The sequence below is a fragment of the Corythoichthys intestinalis genome, chromosome 20, assembly GCF_030265065.1.
Source record: "Corythoichthys intestinalis isolate RoL2023-P3 chromosome 20, ASM3026506v1, whole genome shotgun sequence".
In the NCBI taxonomy this organism is placed as follows: Eukaryota; Metazoa; Chordata; class Actinopteri; order Syngnathiformes; family Syngnathidae; genus Corythoichthys; species Corythoichthys intestinalis.
In genome coordinates, this window is record NC_080414.1 from 10,892,888 (window position 1) to 10,910,211 (window position 17,324).

General features: G+C 40.7%; 1 protein-coding gene and 1 long non-coding RNA gene across 2 annotated transcripts in view; one reads left to right on the forward strand and one right to left on the reverse strand.

Moving 5' to 3' along the window:
* The window catches only part of LOC130908495 (uncharacterized), a 78,649-nt gene extending 73,078 nt beyond the window's left edge, over positions 1–5,571 (forward strand). The window contains exon 4 of the long non-coding RNA XR_009061604.1: positions 5,115–5,571. This is a non-coding gene — a long non-coding RNA (uncharacterized LOC130908495). The remainder of the gene's footprint in view (positions 1–5,114) is intronic.
* The window catches only part of LOC130908488 (cadherin-12-like), a 209,307-nt gene that overhangs the window by 55,337 nt on the left and 136,646 nt on the right, over positions 1–17,324 (reverse strand). The window contains exons 5-6 of the mRNA XM_057823947.1: positions 14,598–14,765; positions 5,106–5,293 (exon numbers count right to left, since the gene is read on the reverse strand). Coding sequence (XP_057679930.1) covers positions 5,106–5,293; positions 14,598–14,765 — 356 coding nt within the window. The remainder of the gene's footprint in view (positions 1–5,105; positions 5,294–14,597; positions 14,766–17,324) is intronic.

Consider the following 17,324-nt stretch of genomic DNA (forward strand, 5'->3'; position numbering starts at 1 on the left):
AATGGTCCACTTCTATGCGACTTGTCCCGTTCAGACCGTCAAGTTAATGTTGAAAAAACACGAAAAAAATCAGATTCGTGCATAAAGACCTGTAGTATGAACCTAGCCTAAGACTATATTTTCATCCAAAAGATGAAAATTAAAATGGCTGCCAAAAACAACACTGCTCACTCAGTAACTCACTGAAATTTACTTACTTTTATTCATTCACTCAGTGGAATTAACTCCTTATTCACTCTTTTACTTGTCATTTCAGTCAATTTCTGTGTCTTTTTAATTTCCTGTCACTCAGGTCAATGTTTCATTCATTTCACTGCCAGCCCCACAGTCAAATAGGATGGGACGTCTGTCAACGTCAATGGCAGTGAAACATGATCATTCAATGCTAGCTATCCCAATTTGAATAGATTTAACGTCCATTGCTGTCAGTGGCAGTGAAAGAGTAACTTTATTGTTGTACTCACTCATGCTCATTTCTAACATTCATTGTAATACTCACTCACTCACTCACCATTTGCTGTCAGTCAGTCTGTCTCGTTCCCTCACTTAGTCAATCTGTCTGGCTTCACTCAGTATGGCGTCATCCTGCTCACGCTGTTGTGTTGTCATTTTAAACGGCAGGGGGGCGGCCGCCTATGACGCACTGTCCTCACTTCCCTTGTTAAAATTGTCTTTGCTGTAGACTTTGAGGCTCCCAAACAACAATAACATCACAGAGCGCAGATACACACAAATACGCCGAGCGCACACAATGACTATCAATTACCGTCTGTGTGAATATTTCAGTGGGGTTTTAAAAGGATAGAGAGCACCTTTTGTGCTAAAAATGGATAGACGGCGTACCATTCAATGCCATGAACGTTTGACTTTATTGCATCAGTACTCGCAAATATGTTTGGCTTTTGAATTCCAGATGAAATGGGCTCTTTATGCTTAACCGTTTGAGCGGAGTTATATAACCCCACATTTGAAAGTAAAACGGAGTCCCACAAGGTTCTATTCTTGGCCCTTTCATATTCCTTGGAAGTCGTTGCATGTGCAGGTTAAAACTCATCGTTTTAATTTATCCTTTCAGCTATTCCCTCTGAGTTTAGTTACCATTTCAAGCACATTCTTTTTCACAATTATAGCCTTTTTTTTTTTTTCAACAGTTTTAAGCAACAGTAGGGAACCTCTTGATTGAAGTGCATTAACATGTTTAAAAAGGATGTGAGTTTAGCAGTGGCGCGATTATGCGCGATGACTCTGACACTTTTAGTCATTTCATTTCTATTCAAACTCAACAGGAGCGCCAACAAATTGAATTTGGACTGCCCGAAGGAGTGTGCAGTGAGCAGACGCAAGGGTTGGGGAGGGCTGGGTATTGTAAGCGAGCACATTTAGGCATGAGTGTCACATCATCACACAGGTGTGAGTGGGATGGAGTGTAGAAGCACTTGTGTAACACACATTCGGTAGGAGGGTGGCCGTGTACGTGGGTGCCGACGACCCACGCGTTGATTCTGTCTGACAACATTTCGCTGATGTGAGCTTTGCAAATCAGTAACATTAGAAACACAAGCTAATAAGCACGTTGTTAAGATGATGGCACTCAGGGGAATGATTAAACAATCCTAATATGGATCATAATTATCATACAAATCGGCAACTGCATTATGGCCAAAAAGTTAATGGATTTGTTTTGTTCATGTCAGGAAGACTATTATAAAAACTATTGGGGGTATTTGCAGACTTTTCCGGCTTCTCACATACTCGCAAACATTCAAAGTTGTTGTGTCAGTGCTATTGATGGGGATTAACAGGGAAAATTTGGCTACTTTAAAAATAATAATAAAAAAAAAAAGTCACAAATTGCGAAATTATTCGATTGATTAATGTATCATACAATAAATCACTGCCAATCATCATGTTTCAGTGCCACTGATGCCAATAGAAGCTACAGACTATTCTCAAAATTAGTTGCAAATTTGGCATTTCGTTGCTGAGTTAATGCAATGGCAATAAAAATGGATTCTGAGACCTGACAGAGACTTGCAAAAATTATAAATCGCTGAAATTACGTCAAGATCAAGATTTTCGTGAATCAAGCTCAAGACCATGCCTGACAAGAGGGCAAGGTGAAGACCAGGACGAAGAGTGAATCTTTTGGGAATCCAGTTCAAGACCTGACCAATAACTTCAAAATGTGTCCTGTTCTCAAAATCAGAACTGGGAACCCGACTAAGACTTGTAAAAATTTGGATCACTTTAAGTCAGTATTTCAATGAGTCAAGACTTAAACCAAGCCTGAAACGAGACGAATTGTCGTGCCTTGACTTTTGTTAAGATTTTGCCCTAGTGTGTCCGGTCCTTGTGATTACCCATTCATTTCACCTGATGTGGCCTGCTCCTTGTGTGATGACCAATCCGCTGCCACTTGTGTCACCCACCTGTGCCTCTTTGTGTTGTTATCCCATGTCTGTATTTAAGTTCCCCATGTGCTGTCTGTTCTTGTTGGGTCATTGTCTATCCGAGCGTCTTGCCTATTCCTGCGTCAAGCCCTCATGTTCTTGCCCTTTAAGTTTTGTTGCCTTTTGTTTGTACTTTGAGTTTTTTGTTAGTTCTCATGAAAACATTTTTTGAGTTCACCACCACCCTGCCTTGCCTCCTTGTTTTCCTGGGTTTGGGTCCACCTCGTCCACGCATCCTGACACGAATATGAAGCCTGTGCCTGAGACTAAGGCTAGGTTCATACGGGACGTCTTTATGCACGAATCCGTTTTTTTCGTGTTTTTCCGACTCGAGTGAGGCATTAACTTGACGGTCTGAATGGGAAAAGTCGCCTGACAGTGGACCATTTCAAAATCAGATCTAGGTCACTTTCGTATGAAGTTAAAATCCGATCGGGGCCACATTTTTCCAGAATGTGGCTGCGGTCTGAACTGTCAAGTCCCCCAAATCGGAATTCATGCAGTAATTACGTCAGCAAAGAGCGAGAGAGACAGGGAGCTACGGTAGCAGTGCAGCTGTGAATTAGCGTTAGCGCCTAGCTTGAACGCAGCTTTTGGGGAAGAGGACAGGCTTGAAAACAGTCATAAAATAATACAATGGGTTGAGGATAAGCTTGAGAATGCTAGGTTTTCTCTCTGCTCCAAATGAGCAATATTTCATGATTCCTTACATGGCCGGGAGTCAAGGCAAACTGTCCATATGTGTGTGTGTGTGTGTGTGCGCGTCATATGTAGTCATTTGTTTTGATGCTCCTGTGCATGCAGGTCAGTTTGCTCAGCGCATCTCGGACTGTGAATTGGTGCGCATGCGTGATATTTGAACAGGCTCAATGGACAAAGGCAGTCTGAATGGACATGGCCAAAAAACAGATACAACAAAAAATTGGAATTGTGCATGAAGACCTACGGTATGAACCTAGAGTAAGACTGCATCCTTTGAGAATCTAGTCCGAGACCAAACCAAGACCTTTTCAATCTCTGGTGTACAACACCTGTGTGTAGAAAGTTCTGAACTCAATCATGTCCCATTTCCAAAATGGTCTTCGTCTGTTTTTGTACAACAAAGTGGTTCTCATGAACGTACATGAACTGTCCTCGCACCCCCGCATCCGAGGAGAAATAAGTCAGCCGTGGTGAAGCCTGTGGGAAGCGGCATGGCTTTATTTGACTTGAGTGAATTTAGAAATGATGGATGAGACGCATCTCCAAAGAGGCGCCGATGCTCACAAATTGGGGAATATCGGGCCATAGAAGATGTACACTAATGCATTTTATGGCAACACGGGGTCCCCAAATCACATTAATGAATACATCACATGAGGTGCAATAAGTTAAATTCCTTCTTTTGTGTTTTGGTTCAGAATTTTAATGAAAATGTGTATATTTCTGTATACTAGGGTTGCTAAATTTGACCCTTGTCATTTGTTATTATCTCATTCATTGGACATATAGGTTCTCTTATTTTAAGCTTCTATTTTTTTAGGCATGTAGGCCAAAGTTAATAACTTGCATGTCTTATCATGTTTAATATATTCCGAATGGCTGCTCCATTTCGCTCCCTAATTTTAGTCCACGCCCGTAACGTCTTCCTTTGTTCAAACAAGAAACGATAGACCTTGAAGGCTTTATCCCGACGTAATTAATTCCTCTAACGTCGCCGTTACTTTGGTACAAAGTTGGCCCAGCGAAATGGCGTCCCTGCCGATGCCGTAGGTCCGCGTCGGAAATAAATTGCGGCGCGGATCAAAGCCGACCTCTGGGAGTCTTAATCAACTTAGCGAGCAGAGCATGTGGCTCGCGAGATGAGCTCCTCCACGCTGAGCGCCGGCCGGCCAACAGAACCTAGTCTGGGTTTAGCCGGGGCACCGACATGCAGAGACTCTAATGAAGGTTCAGGGGTCGCGGAGGGTCCTTGGCAGGGTGCCGCGCTGCCCGTTGTTGCTATTCCTCTACAAAGTCGGCACTGTCATGTATAATATATTAGCAACGTCTTCTATATTTCACCTCGAAGCCTCGCTGACTTTCACAAGTGGACTCGTCTTAGGGCGGTTTTGTACCATGAAAGATTTCTTTGCAAGATTTGTTTGGCAGAGGAATACATTGGACAAGAGGTTGGAACATCTGAATGTCTAAATGGGATCAGCGTGTGTGGAATTTTTGGGGGGCATTCGGCCTCAAGCGAAAGGGAACTCATTTGCCTATTAGTCATTAAAATCTATTTTTGTTTTGAATACTGAGCTGTGCAGTCAGTGAACCCAGATTTCTGTTGTTGTTTTCCCGAGCCCATCGAGGGGTTTAGGTCAGGGGAGGCCATCATTAATCATGATTTTTTTTTTTCTGACGCTGCATTGTGTATATATAGGTGCTTTCATTCAAGAGGACTGATCCATCTATATATGCCTGTTCAGAAACTTTAAACTAGACCCGAAAGCCTCATTTCAAAGACTAACTTGGTAGTCATGCATTTTCATTGGCAATGCAATCTTATACTTAAGCTCTACTAGTGCGGTTCAACCACAAAATTGCATGTCAAAACAAACAAAACAACAAACCGAACCTGTCAAGTTAAATACCCACAACAAAATTAAAGTGTCACACGTTTTTTTTGTCTCTCACCCGTTTCAGAATTATGATGCCGTCTTGGTTGTGTTCATTGGTGGTGATGTCAAACATGGCACCCCCATCGCCCGGCACGATGGTGTACTCCACTTCGGCGTTTTTGCCCACGTCCAAGTCATGGGCTTTGATTCTTCCCACTGCCGATCCCACCGCCGAAGACTCGGGAACACGTAAGTGGAAGAAACCTGAAAACAAATAAAACCAGTAAGCCATTAGAGCAAATCTTTTAAGCACGTGGAGAGCACATCATCTTGTAATGTTAAGATAATCAAATATGAACCTGTGAGGAAGAATCTCACAACAAACAGACAGCAAATTGATTTCTCAGCTCGGAGAAAAAAAACATCCTGATTAAAATTATTCTCAGACAAGCAGCTGTTGACGGAATTCTTCAGTTTGATTTTCTACCAAATTGAATGTAAAAGTACTAAGTTGAAGTAGAATCATTGGTTGCCATTGATATTGAAGCTATTTATGGTTTAACAGTTTATAGGTGAAGGAGATTTCTCTTTTTTCCTTTTCTCGTAGGCACCGTCTGTTTGCATTACTATAACACACTTAATACAAATAATCGGGGAATAGTATCGTTTCTCGTATTTACTGTTTGTATTACTCTAACATACCCAATATAAAATAAATAGCACTTATACCATAGTTTAAGGAAAACAATCAGAATATAGGAAATAAAGGATACACGACGCCTTATCACGGAAGCCCAACGTGTGCGTCATGAGCAAGATTTACGCACCAACTCTCGCAATCAGTTCTCCTGGATAGTCCAGAACAAATGGCGGGACGCTCTGTCCCAACACAAGGAGCACTGGAGAATGCCTGATATCCAACTGATAACACTACTGACACGACTCCAAGAGCCCCTATGACGCTGAGGTGGCAAAATCCACAACCCTCATTGCCCGGACAACAGTAACTACCGAATCCTCCTGTCCAATCAACAAACAGACAATAATCCCAAACATATCCTTCTTCCTGCCCACGGCCCGTTGTGCGAGAGCCTTCAAAAGACTGAATGTTTAACTAAGCATTGTCATTTTTTTGGGGAACCTTTTGTTGACTTCTGATATGGTGACCTTGGAACGAGTTTTCGTCCTTGCCTGAGTCTGTTGCGCCTTACAGTTTTGATCACTGTCGACCTGAATAAATTGTCAACTTGTTTTGGGTGAGCCTTCTTTGAACCTTTCAAAATGGTGTCTGTACAAAGGGTTAAGACTAAGGTGAAGGCGCGGAGTTTGCCCTTCTGGCTGGATTGCCGGGGTCTCGCTGGCCCGGGCTGTTGGAGCTGCCCCAGCTGGGGTCCGGCAGTTCGGCTGGCGCGATTCCGGCGGTCTGGCTAGAAGGTCAGATTCCTTCATAGGGCACTCGTAATTCATTGGCTGACTTTGTGGGTCATAGACGTCGAATTCATTTCACTGAGAGGAGCAAAAGAACCTTTGTTCAGTCAGATAATATTGCTATTCATTGACTGTGATTGATTAAACACCGCAAAATTTGGCATTTCACCTCAATTTGTGATTAATCATCGAAATTTAACGCTGTTTGTAAATGAGTTCACGATAGATTACATAACTTTGTGGTTAATCAGTGAGTTCCATAAATTTGTTGACTAATTTTATGACTACTCGCTACTACCCTCACTACTACGCGCTTCACACTTCGTCCTCTCAGTCCGTGGCAGATTTTTTAAAATTGAAAAATACAGTATTTTATTTAAAATGTTATGATATATGCATGTATATATGTACTAAAGATACACGATGATGGCAATTATGACGTCACACAGATAATCCAGATAATAAAAAAATTCAACCGATAATGCAATCCGATAATTATATACTTGATTTAGCCTCCAAATGTGCACAACCGAAGAATTCAGCACGCCGCCTCCTCAACCCCTCCCTTCTCTGAAGCCCCTGGGGGAGGAGGGGTTGAGGAGGCGGAGTTACACGACAGGAAATAGTTGAATATTATGGCGGCTGTTACTAAAAAAACGACGCTCTCGCCATCTGCGAAACATGTACCACAGAAGTTCCACGAGGTCGAAAGAAAGCGTCCTCATTCAAAACCACTAAACCAGCATCCATTTAAAACTGCATCACAAAGATTTTTGGAACAAATACGAGGCTGCTGCTAGCGGGAATGCTAAAGCTATTCTAAACACAAGCTAAACTACGGGGCTTGTGACAATACAGAGTCGGGTTGTTTGGGAAAGCAGCCCAAGGTGGGTGGTAAACTCGCATTTAAGGCTAAACACCGGCACGACTGGAGACCGATAGTCTGCAAGTAGCCGTCTTCCGACGGAGCCTGCCGGCGCTGCCGCTCTGGCCGGTCCGGCAGGCCGCCGCCTCGCCGTTGGCGGGGCGGGCAGAGCCCGGTTCCCCGGCTTCAGGACCTCCGGCGAACACCCCGGTTTCTCGAGCGTTCCCCCACGGCGTGCAAGCAGAGCCAGGCCCCGAATACGCCGCGGCGAACCGGCCGGTGCGGGCGGATTATCCGGTACAAACGTAGCCGCCGAGACGAGACACGATTTTTTTTTTTTTACCGAAATGACCCGAGAGCCAAAGCCCTGGATAAAAAAAGAATGCAGTTTATACGTCCACCATTCTTCATGAAAAACATGCCAATCACATTTTCACCATGGACATTTGAAAAAGTGATGTCCAGTTAGCAAGCTTATCATGACGGCACAGTGGTTAAATGATAATTCAAACATGGAGAAAACGAAGTCAGACAGTCAATAATGCATTCAGTATGTAAAATGACGAGCGGTCGGATGACTTTGTAACGCTGCCTTTATTTTCGGCTTAACAAAACTCAAGCACAAAACAACACGCACGGAGATGCGAGCTCCAACTCCATCCAAATAGTACTGCCGTGTATCAGTTTAGCTGCTGTAAAGCTAATGTCGTGAGCGCCGCAAATGTAAACAAAGCGCTGCAGAATGGGTACATGACATCTCGCTCTTTTGAGTTAATCATTTTCACAGTGTGCAACAAAGCATATAACATTAGCAATCACTTTTCAAATGAATTTATTTGTCTGCTCAATTACAGTCACAGTAGATAATCAAAACTTATTGGCACTTATTAACACGTATCAATTTAAATATGCACATTCCTGTTGTAATGAAATAATAATATTCTGTAGCCACAAATATTATTCAAAATCTTTTCTTCTTCCAAGTTTTTTTTTTTTTTTCTAGGATTAAGTATAATTATGTATTGCTTAAAATAAGGCTGTTAAGATTATTTTCAGCTAGCTATTTTTCTTCCAAGAAATCTGAGAGAAATACACTTTAAGCACTGGCAGATAATTTCATTTATTTCCAATAGATTTACACTTAAAACTGACTAGTTTTAAGGAGGTGTGTTTTGCAGTGTATTAATGTTATATATGTTAAGAATGGCTTACTTTTAAAGGCATTTTTGTGCAACTTAGGTATTTACTCTGTAAGTAATTGTTGCCAAAAGTCATTATTTAGATGTTGGAATTGAATACTTGTTCATATTTTATGTTGAAAAAAAGAGCAATAAATTATATTTTTGCACAGTAATATTTTCTTTTGTGTAGCCTTAAAAATTTTACATAAATCTTTTAATAGAATTATCGGCTTGACATTATCGGTTATCGGTTGGATTGAGGAGGAAATTATCAGTTATCGTTATCGGTTGAAAAATGTATTATCGTGCATCACTAATATGTACAAATCATTGTTATCTTTTCTATACATCTCATTCTTTCCAAATTATTACATTTGTAGCGCTTAAAAATCATTTATTAAGATGTGCATATACATTAGTTTTTTTTTTTTTTTTTTAATTATTCTTTGGGGGGGCGCGGACATGTCTTATATGTATCTCTTTCCAATGCTGTTAAATTTAAATAAATATATTGAACACAACAACAACAAAAGTAAGCTCCCCCTCTACTTCGTGGATTTGAGATTTTCGCGGGGATCTCCATTATCTGCAAAAAAACGAGTGATTATGGCATCAAATTTTGCGATTATTTTATGAATCCCAATGCCGGCAATGACTCTGAAACAACAACTTTGGATATTTTTTATCCCTTCTTATTCTTTTGTTGACAATGTGTTAAATAAAATTTTAATCTATTTTAGAGTGTTATTGTGGGCCAACCTTGTTATAAACCCTAAACCTAGTTTGAACCACTAATGTCAATATCCTAAACTACTCTGAAGCCCTAATCTTGTTTCCGTGGATAAGTGACAGCTCTTCCAAACCAAAAGTAATGGGTTCAATCCCTTGACCTGGTGACTGTATCGAAGTACCCTTGGGCAAGATACTGATTTATTTGGAACCCCCACCTGAAAAAAATAACATGTCTTTCATGGAGAAGCACCAGTGTGGATACTCAAACAAGCACACATAAACGTGCATTCTATAGACATATTTTTCACCCCCTATTCTATTCCTCAGTTTGACCCAAGTGTTGATCCTCGTGCTCAAGAGCGAGCTTCCGGATGAATGTCTGTTTTGTGCTTGATAAATAATGAACAAGCTTGAAGGTCGAGTTTTGATTGTCAAAGTTTCTGTAAGGTTTTCTGTGTGGGTGTAGAACACACTTGGTTATCCTCAAAGTTGCATAAATTTCTTGCCTAAAGTGAGCGGTCCTAAGTCTTGAGAGGACTTGAAATTTTTCAGACGACGTACAGGTGATTCCACACGTAACCCCAACCTCATTGCTTTGACGGAACTATAGAAAATATCAACTTTTGCTTTCCTCCGCGCGGCTTTATTTACATTCTGGGCGCGCGAAGACGAGTCGGTTCTCTGCAGAGGTTTGCTGTCATCTGCTCGCTACTTCTTTGCACTCAGCCCGACATTAGCCGGAGCCCAAAACTCGCACATCAGTGACTTTACAGAAATTGATTTTTTCTTCACTGCTTTAACCTGCTGATTGAGTGAGGCAAATTCATGTGGTTTAGCAGCCTATAAAATGAAAAATAGTCAAGTTACAGCACCGGGCTGGAATGCAGTGAGTCAGCCCCCTCAGTGCATCGTGCTAAAACCTAAATCTAAATATAGAAGGGATGCTCCACGAGCAAAACTGACGGCCAGATTTATTTACAGGAGCTTGTCGGCGCAGTCATGCGAAAACAAGTCGACCTTTTGCGCGCCGTCGTGACAAACCGTGCAATTAGGAATGTCGCCACAATGGCAGAATCATTTGTAAATACACAATTTTTGTGATCGTACAGTGCTCGTTGATTTGCAAGAAAAATGGCGGACCCACACCAAAATCTTATCCGATAAAGACTTTACATTAAATCCCATTGACTTCAGGACAAAAAAAAAATTGGGGCCGATTTCAGCTGTTTCAGTGACAATCCGCAAAAAGGGGTCCCCAACCTTTTTTGCACCACGGACCGGTGTGATTTGTTTTTTTTTTTTTGACGGACTGATGTTCTGTCAAATTTTGCACCCTTGTAAAATTTTGCTCCCAAAGCTTTTGTGGCAGTGAAAAAAGCCCTCTTTTATATTCAGTTGGACTCTCAATGTTATCCAACGGTGCTAAAAAACTATTTACATCATAAACATACATGTGCAACACGAAAATGGCGTAAATTAATGCCCAACGACACAGCGTTCAGTGAGAGAGCTGCCTGCAGTTGTTGTGTGCAGCTAACATGGCAAACGTAAGTTAATATTTTTCTTTAAAGAAAGTTTGTAGTGTGTACTTTGGAATGGCTGCATTCGCGGTCACTTTTAATGTTAAACGCATGCCAAATTTGTCAGAACATCGGCAATGTGTGGCAGAAAAATACATCAAATATAAAATAACATTTGTTTTTAGCCCAGTCGTGTTAAGTGCATGGAAAATACAACTCAACCGCTGAATCAGTGGGAGGCCTGAGCTTGTTTCGTTTGTTTCAGTGCTATCCTAGCGATGTCAGGATATTCCGAAATGACTTAAATCCAGAATCTCGGTAGAGTTGTTGTACGTTTAAGGTCGCCGTGATTTGCGATCTCTACAAGCTGGTATTCCTGTTGCACAGACATGCTCGAATCACTTGGTTTATTCACATACGGATCACGAAACCACTCCTTCGCAGTTCGTGAGTCTTTAGTGATTGGGAAGTAGCATAGATTTTGTTTTCTTTGATGTTGTAGGCTCATCTTCTGGCTCATGAGGTTCCCTTTTTCCCCGTAAAAAATCTGTCCAAAGACATCTGTTTTTCAGTCATTCTAGTGTGGGGGCTAATTATTTCCGCGAACAAATGTGATGGGCGAAGACCTACGTCATATTTTATTATCGAGGCCAAGCGCACATAGATATACAAAACAAGATGTACTGCTAACAGTCCAATCAATGCATTTCTATGACAACCTCCCATTCTGTAGTTAGTATGTAAAACTCCGCACTTTACATACATTTACCTTAGCTGGGTGCTACGACGAAGCATCAATATAAAGACACCTATTGATTATAATTTGATGTAGATGAGCCGAAAGATAAAGGATTTCCTGATTTATGAAGCAGATTCTAAAATATAGACTCAGAAGATGCACAATATTATTCCAATTTGCGATTACGTCGTAAAACTACTACGTAGCTGGGAGCTACGACGAAGCGTTGGTACCCTATATACAGTGGGGAGAACAAGTATTTGATACACTGCCAATATTCTCCCCACTGTATAAGGATTTTCTTTTCCTTATTTGTAAAACCAATTCTAAAACACCAGATGCTTTCAATATTGTGGATTTTAACGGACACAAAGCGCTACCAAAGTAAATAGTTTATTCAGCTACATTAGCCCAACGAAGTAATACAACTTTTATTCTCCGTTGGTGGTCATTTTCACCCAAAACCTTCTAGAAATGCCCCCAAACCAATAGAAAGTCATCGACATTAACCGGACGTGACTTTAAACACCCAAAATTCAACAGGACGTGACAGACGTGAATTAACCAACCAGTGGAAAGCATTCCCACCAGTGCTGTTTTCGTCAACGAAGACGATAACGAAAATATTTCATCAACAAACTATTTTTTCATGACGATGGCGTCACGATGCCAAGCTAAAAACGTATCTTGGGACACTAAAACATAATGAGAGGGAAGCCAGTTCTCATCTAACGAGACGAGAAAGATATGAAAATTCGCCATAGTTTTCGTCATAAGTTCACAATGTCTTCTCAAAATCTCATTTTTGTGTAGTTAGCACACATTTTATCAGTGTTTGCTCATGTCACTCATGTGACGTGCTGCGCCTCCCCGCGCCCCACACACAGGCTCACCGGTGAGGGTCCTTTTGTGAAATGTGTGAGGTTCTGCTTGATAAGTTTTGTTTTCTTATTTTGGCTATGCCGTGTTGCTTTAGCCTTTATAGGTCTGTGCTGAGTGACCATCACACACTAAACTAACTTGTAGCGCTAGCATGGCGTTAGCATTAGAATTTAGTGCGGTGTCTTCTTGAACTCTTGGAAAACTTTTTACATACAGTTCGTGGCGTCCAGGTGAGTTGAATTAATTGCAAATAATGTGCTGTTTTCCTGCTGAGTGTGTAATATCATCATGAAGATGTTGATGTCCTTGTAGACTACAATTATGTGCTCGCCTGTCAATGTTGATTTGAAATTGTTGGAAGCCTTTTATTAATTTATTGATTCATGGACTAAAACTTTTGAAGTTTATAGATGAAAACATTTTGAAAATTAACGACTAGAACGATGTAGCCCAGAGAAAAATATTGAAGTGTTATACCCAATAACAACACTAGAGGGCATGAGCGACATTTGAATAAAGTCAGAGACTCACAACTATGACGTCAGCGCATGCATGAAAAAAAAAAAAATTTTTTTTTTAAAAAAGATAAAGAAAAGCAAATTGACGAATGCATCAACTGTTGCTGTGTGGCGTCTGTTGCTTGAAGCGAATGCAGACGGTCGCGTGATGAAAATATTGAGCAGAAACCACTCGGTAAGATGTGGAAACAATTCGCTAATTCGCTAATGCTAAATTTGCAGTCATGGCTAACTGCTAGCGCCTTATTCATGCAGGCCAAAAGCCTTGTGTGAGAGGAAAAGGACCAGGCGTCGTCAGTTAAGACTATTCGGTGAGATATTTTTTATTAAAATATACTGCTGTTTGTAATGGTATGAAATATATTTTCCATTTGAAAGGAAATGTAATTTCTGTTTTTGGTTATGGAAAATGTACCATTTATAGTATTGCATGAAAAAAATGCTTTTGAGAGCCTAATTAACATTTTTGTGTTATGGAAATGTCATCTATTGCATACAAAATGCTTTGTAAATGACTAGAAGTATATTCTTGAGTGTTTACACTCTGTAGTGTTTGAAAAAGTTGTACAACAAAAATGAAACAAACATTGAAACTAAAACGATGGTAACTCAGGACCTGTGTTAAATACAGTTCAGGTTTTTTTTCTGATTGGGAAAAAAAAGAAAGATTATCAGATTGGATTCAATGATGGCAAGCTAACCCAGAGTAATTGAAGAACCAAGATCATTAAAAATTCTGGAATAACAGACGGACTGTCTGTGTGGTAGGATTGTATCAGTCATCGGACTGATACCTACATACATCTTCCAATGAGTGCACTCCAACGAACATTGGGAAAGAATCTATTGCAAAAGAAAAACTTGAGACATTGAATTAGTTGCCGTTGCAACTGATATTGAACAAATTTTGACTTTGACGAACAATTGACTGAGACCCAACACGACTATTATTTTTTTGTTAGTGTGTTATTACTAGTTCATTGTTGTTAATTGTTAAAGTTGTTTCATTTATTGTTCATTAAAAATATACAAAAAGGATTTCAATTGCCTAAACCTGATGTATGATGTGAACATCGTATCTAAATCAATTAAGCCGAACCTAGATTGCAGCTCCTAATGGTATACATACAGAAGGGTATAGATAGGGGCTACAACTAGAAGAAATTTGACTAAAACTAGACGAAGACGAACACATTTTGAGATAACTAAAATATAACTAAGACTATTTTCGTCCAAAAGACTAAGACGAAAATGAAAATGGCTGCCAAAAACAACACTGATTCCCACGCAGTTTCTCCAGAAACTGCATGTTCTACTTGACTATGAAAATGCACGACGGGGTCTCGTTGTCCTTGCGAATGTGACTGACGTTAAAAACGCCAGTCAAATAAAACGGATCAGAAATCCATCGCCATCAGTGGCAGCCTATGAGGTAAACGAAAGTGCTGCATAACGAAGTGTATTCCACGTGAGTGAAAGCAAAGGCGACTGACGTTGAAGATTGACTGGCATTTTGACGGAGTGTCTTTGAACTCCCAAAGAGGGAATAATCAGTCAAAGCAGAGTTGCGTCAGTGTTACGAGTGACAAAAGAGTTCTCCGTTACTTTGCAATTTACGCCGTGAGAGTCAAATGACATAATTCAAATGTTGCGAGCTTGGATGTGGACTTCTTGATTAACAAAAATTATTGTAAAGCACCCACTCTTTGAGAACCTAGGCGGGTTGTCGTTGACGTCGCTGAGGGTGATGTTGACGGTGGTGGTCCCGGCCAGCCCCCCCAGCTGGCCCCCCATGTCCTTGGCCTGGATAAGCACCTGGTATTGCTCCTTCACCTCTCTGTCCATGTTGGGCAAGGCCGTCTTGATCACGCCTGCGGCACAAGACAAATGTCAGCGGGGACAGATTGGCATTTAAAGGAACAGAGTGTAAAGATAGAAAAGTGCATCGACACTGAGTGCATATTTTTATCTCGAGACGCGTCTTCACCTGAGGAACGGGAATAGAGGTCGCTTTGAAGATCACACAATGTTTCTAAGTCTCAAATCAAGGCAACATATGCTGGAAGTTTGGCTTTAGAATCTCAAGGCATTACATTTGATCGTATAACCCAGAATCTACATTTCTTTCAAATTGACCTGATTTGTGAGGATAGTTTCCCTCTAATGCCACTCGGCTCACCCCCTGCCTGTTGATTGTTTGTTGGTTGATTTTGACGTGTGTGTGTTTGCGCAGATAGACCGACGCCCAGCCAGGAAAACATTTACTCTCGCAGCGTGATTTGTGTTTGTAGTTCCCGCGGTCTCAACATCCCGGCTCAGCGGGCGTTCGGTACACATCTCCCTGCTACGAGCGGCAACACCTTCCACCTGTGTCGCCTTTGTGAAATGCATGAAGGTATTTATATGTGCGGAGAACCGTTTGAAACCTTTTTAAAGTACACGTATTATGGAAATGTGAGTTTTTAACTCATTGACTGTCGATAGACGAACTAGACCTGCTCTAAAAATGAACTGGTTTTACATTGACCATGCAGTAACTTTAGCATCGTACTAAGGCTGCAGCTATTGATTATTTTATTAGTAGATTAATTGATGAACTAGTTAGTTCGAATAATCGAGTAATCAGATATGGAACATAAAAAATTAAAATACCTGGGATGAGCCTCAAACGGTATAAAAAAATAAATGAGGATCGATGTACAACAAAAGAACAATTGGCTAACTTACATAGCAAAAGTCCGCTAGCTTAAATGCTATAAAATGCTAACTTTTTTTTTTCAAATGGTTCAGACTCATATTCCCGCAAAAACGGTTAAATATACCTATAAATTGAATCACGAATGCATTAAAAAACATCAGCCCAAACAAAAACTTACATTGGTCTTAACAGGGAGCATTTGGATTCAGCCATGTCAAATGAGGCAGACCAGAGGGCAGTGTATCCACCCTAATCAATACAACTAAATGTAAACACTTTCAAAATAAACCATTACAGCGCCACTTTAATTAAACAAATACTCGAAGCAACACAATGTAATTCGAATTTTTTTCTAATCGAATACTCAAGTTAATCGATTCATCATTGCAGCACTACATCGTATTATTCACAACACTGAACTTAAGGAAAAATGTCAAAGATCTTTCTACTGTTGTAGGCTGCCAAAGACTGGGAAAAACGTCCAATTAATTTTGACTGGTGGGGACTGACAGTGATCAAATGATCAGGTTAATCCAATGTATTTTTAGATTAATCGATGACTTTGCCGGATTAATCCGTTGCCAAATTTTGTGACTATTGTTGCCATTGAAACATGATTTTTGACAGTAAATAAGTCCATGAGACAAATGATGATTCTAATAATTCTGCATTTAAGTGATGAATCAGATTAATTTGTCGCCATATTTGGCGATTAGCCTACGTATCGTAATGTCATCGATGGCGTTGAAACATGCAGTAAATGAGTTAATGATTATTGTGAATAATTTTTCCATTAAATGATGGATTACATCTACATCTAAAACGATTACCTGAGTAATTCGACTTACTCGATTTGAAAAATTGATCGAGGCATTTTCTCCGCCTCAAGGAATCGTTTAATTTTGCCAGCTCTAATCATGACGTTTTGCCCGGACAATTTTTAATGCGGCATAATGCGCTGACATCACGTGCGTAGAGGAAGAAGGGAGAGGCAGCAGATATATTTGATTTCATCACGAATGAAAATAGAGGTAAGAAATCATGGATGAAAATAGAGGTAATGACAAAGAAGCCGACGAAAGTGAAGAGAAAGGCGCCAAGAAAAAGCAGAAAATGTCAACAATGTGGGAGCATTTCAAGCTGGAGACCAAGGCGAACACAGTTTTATGTATTCGCTGTAAGACAGTGCTTGCTTAACACTACCCCTGCCCGGCCCCGACTACTCCCGGCCCCTCCGCCCCCAAAACTGGGCCGGGCGCCACCGCACGACCCTCCCACCTAGCCCCCGCTCCACCGAAGGCACCACGTTTACTCCAAGAGCAGAGGAGCGATACTCGGGACAAGGTAAAATTAAGTTAACATAGTGCTAATAAATGAGATTAACGTTACTGTAATTTGCTCGCATAACGTTAGCGCTGCAGAGGGGTAGGTTTCTGTTAACCCATTTCAACCCGCCGGTCACAATAGTGACCAGAAAACAATAATATTTTTTTAAATTATTTTTTTCTTTATTATTGATTACTGAAAGGGGCAACCCGGTTTGGTAGTTTGCATGTCTGGGGAAAATTCGGGATAAAATGGGTTAAGACTACTGTTGATGCATGGCTAACGTGTCTTTCATACAGGCTTTATATAATCTGTAAAAACAGCGCTGTAGAGTGATGAGGTTGTTAAATAAAAACATAATAAAGCTAACAGTCAATTTTAGCTCGGTAGTCATTGAGGGATAATA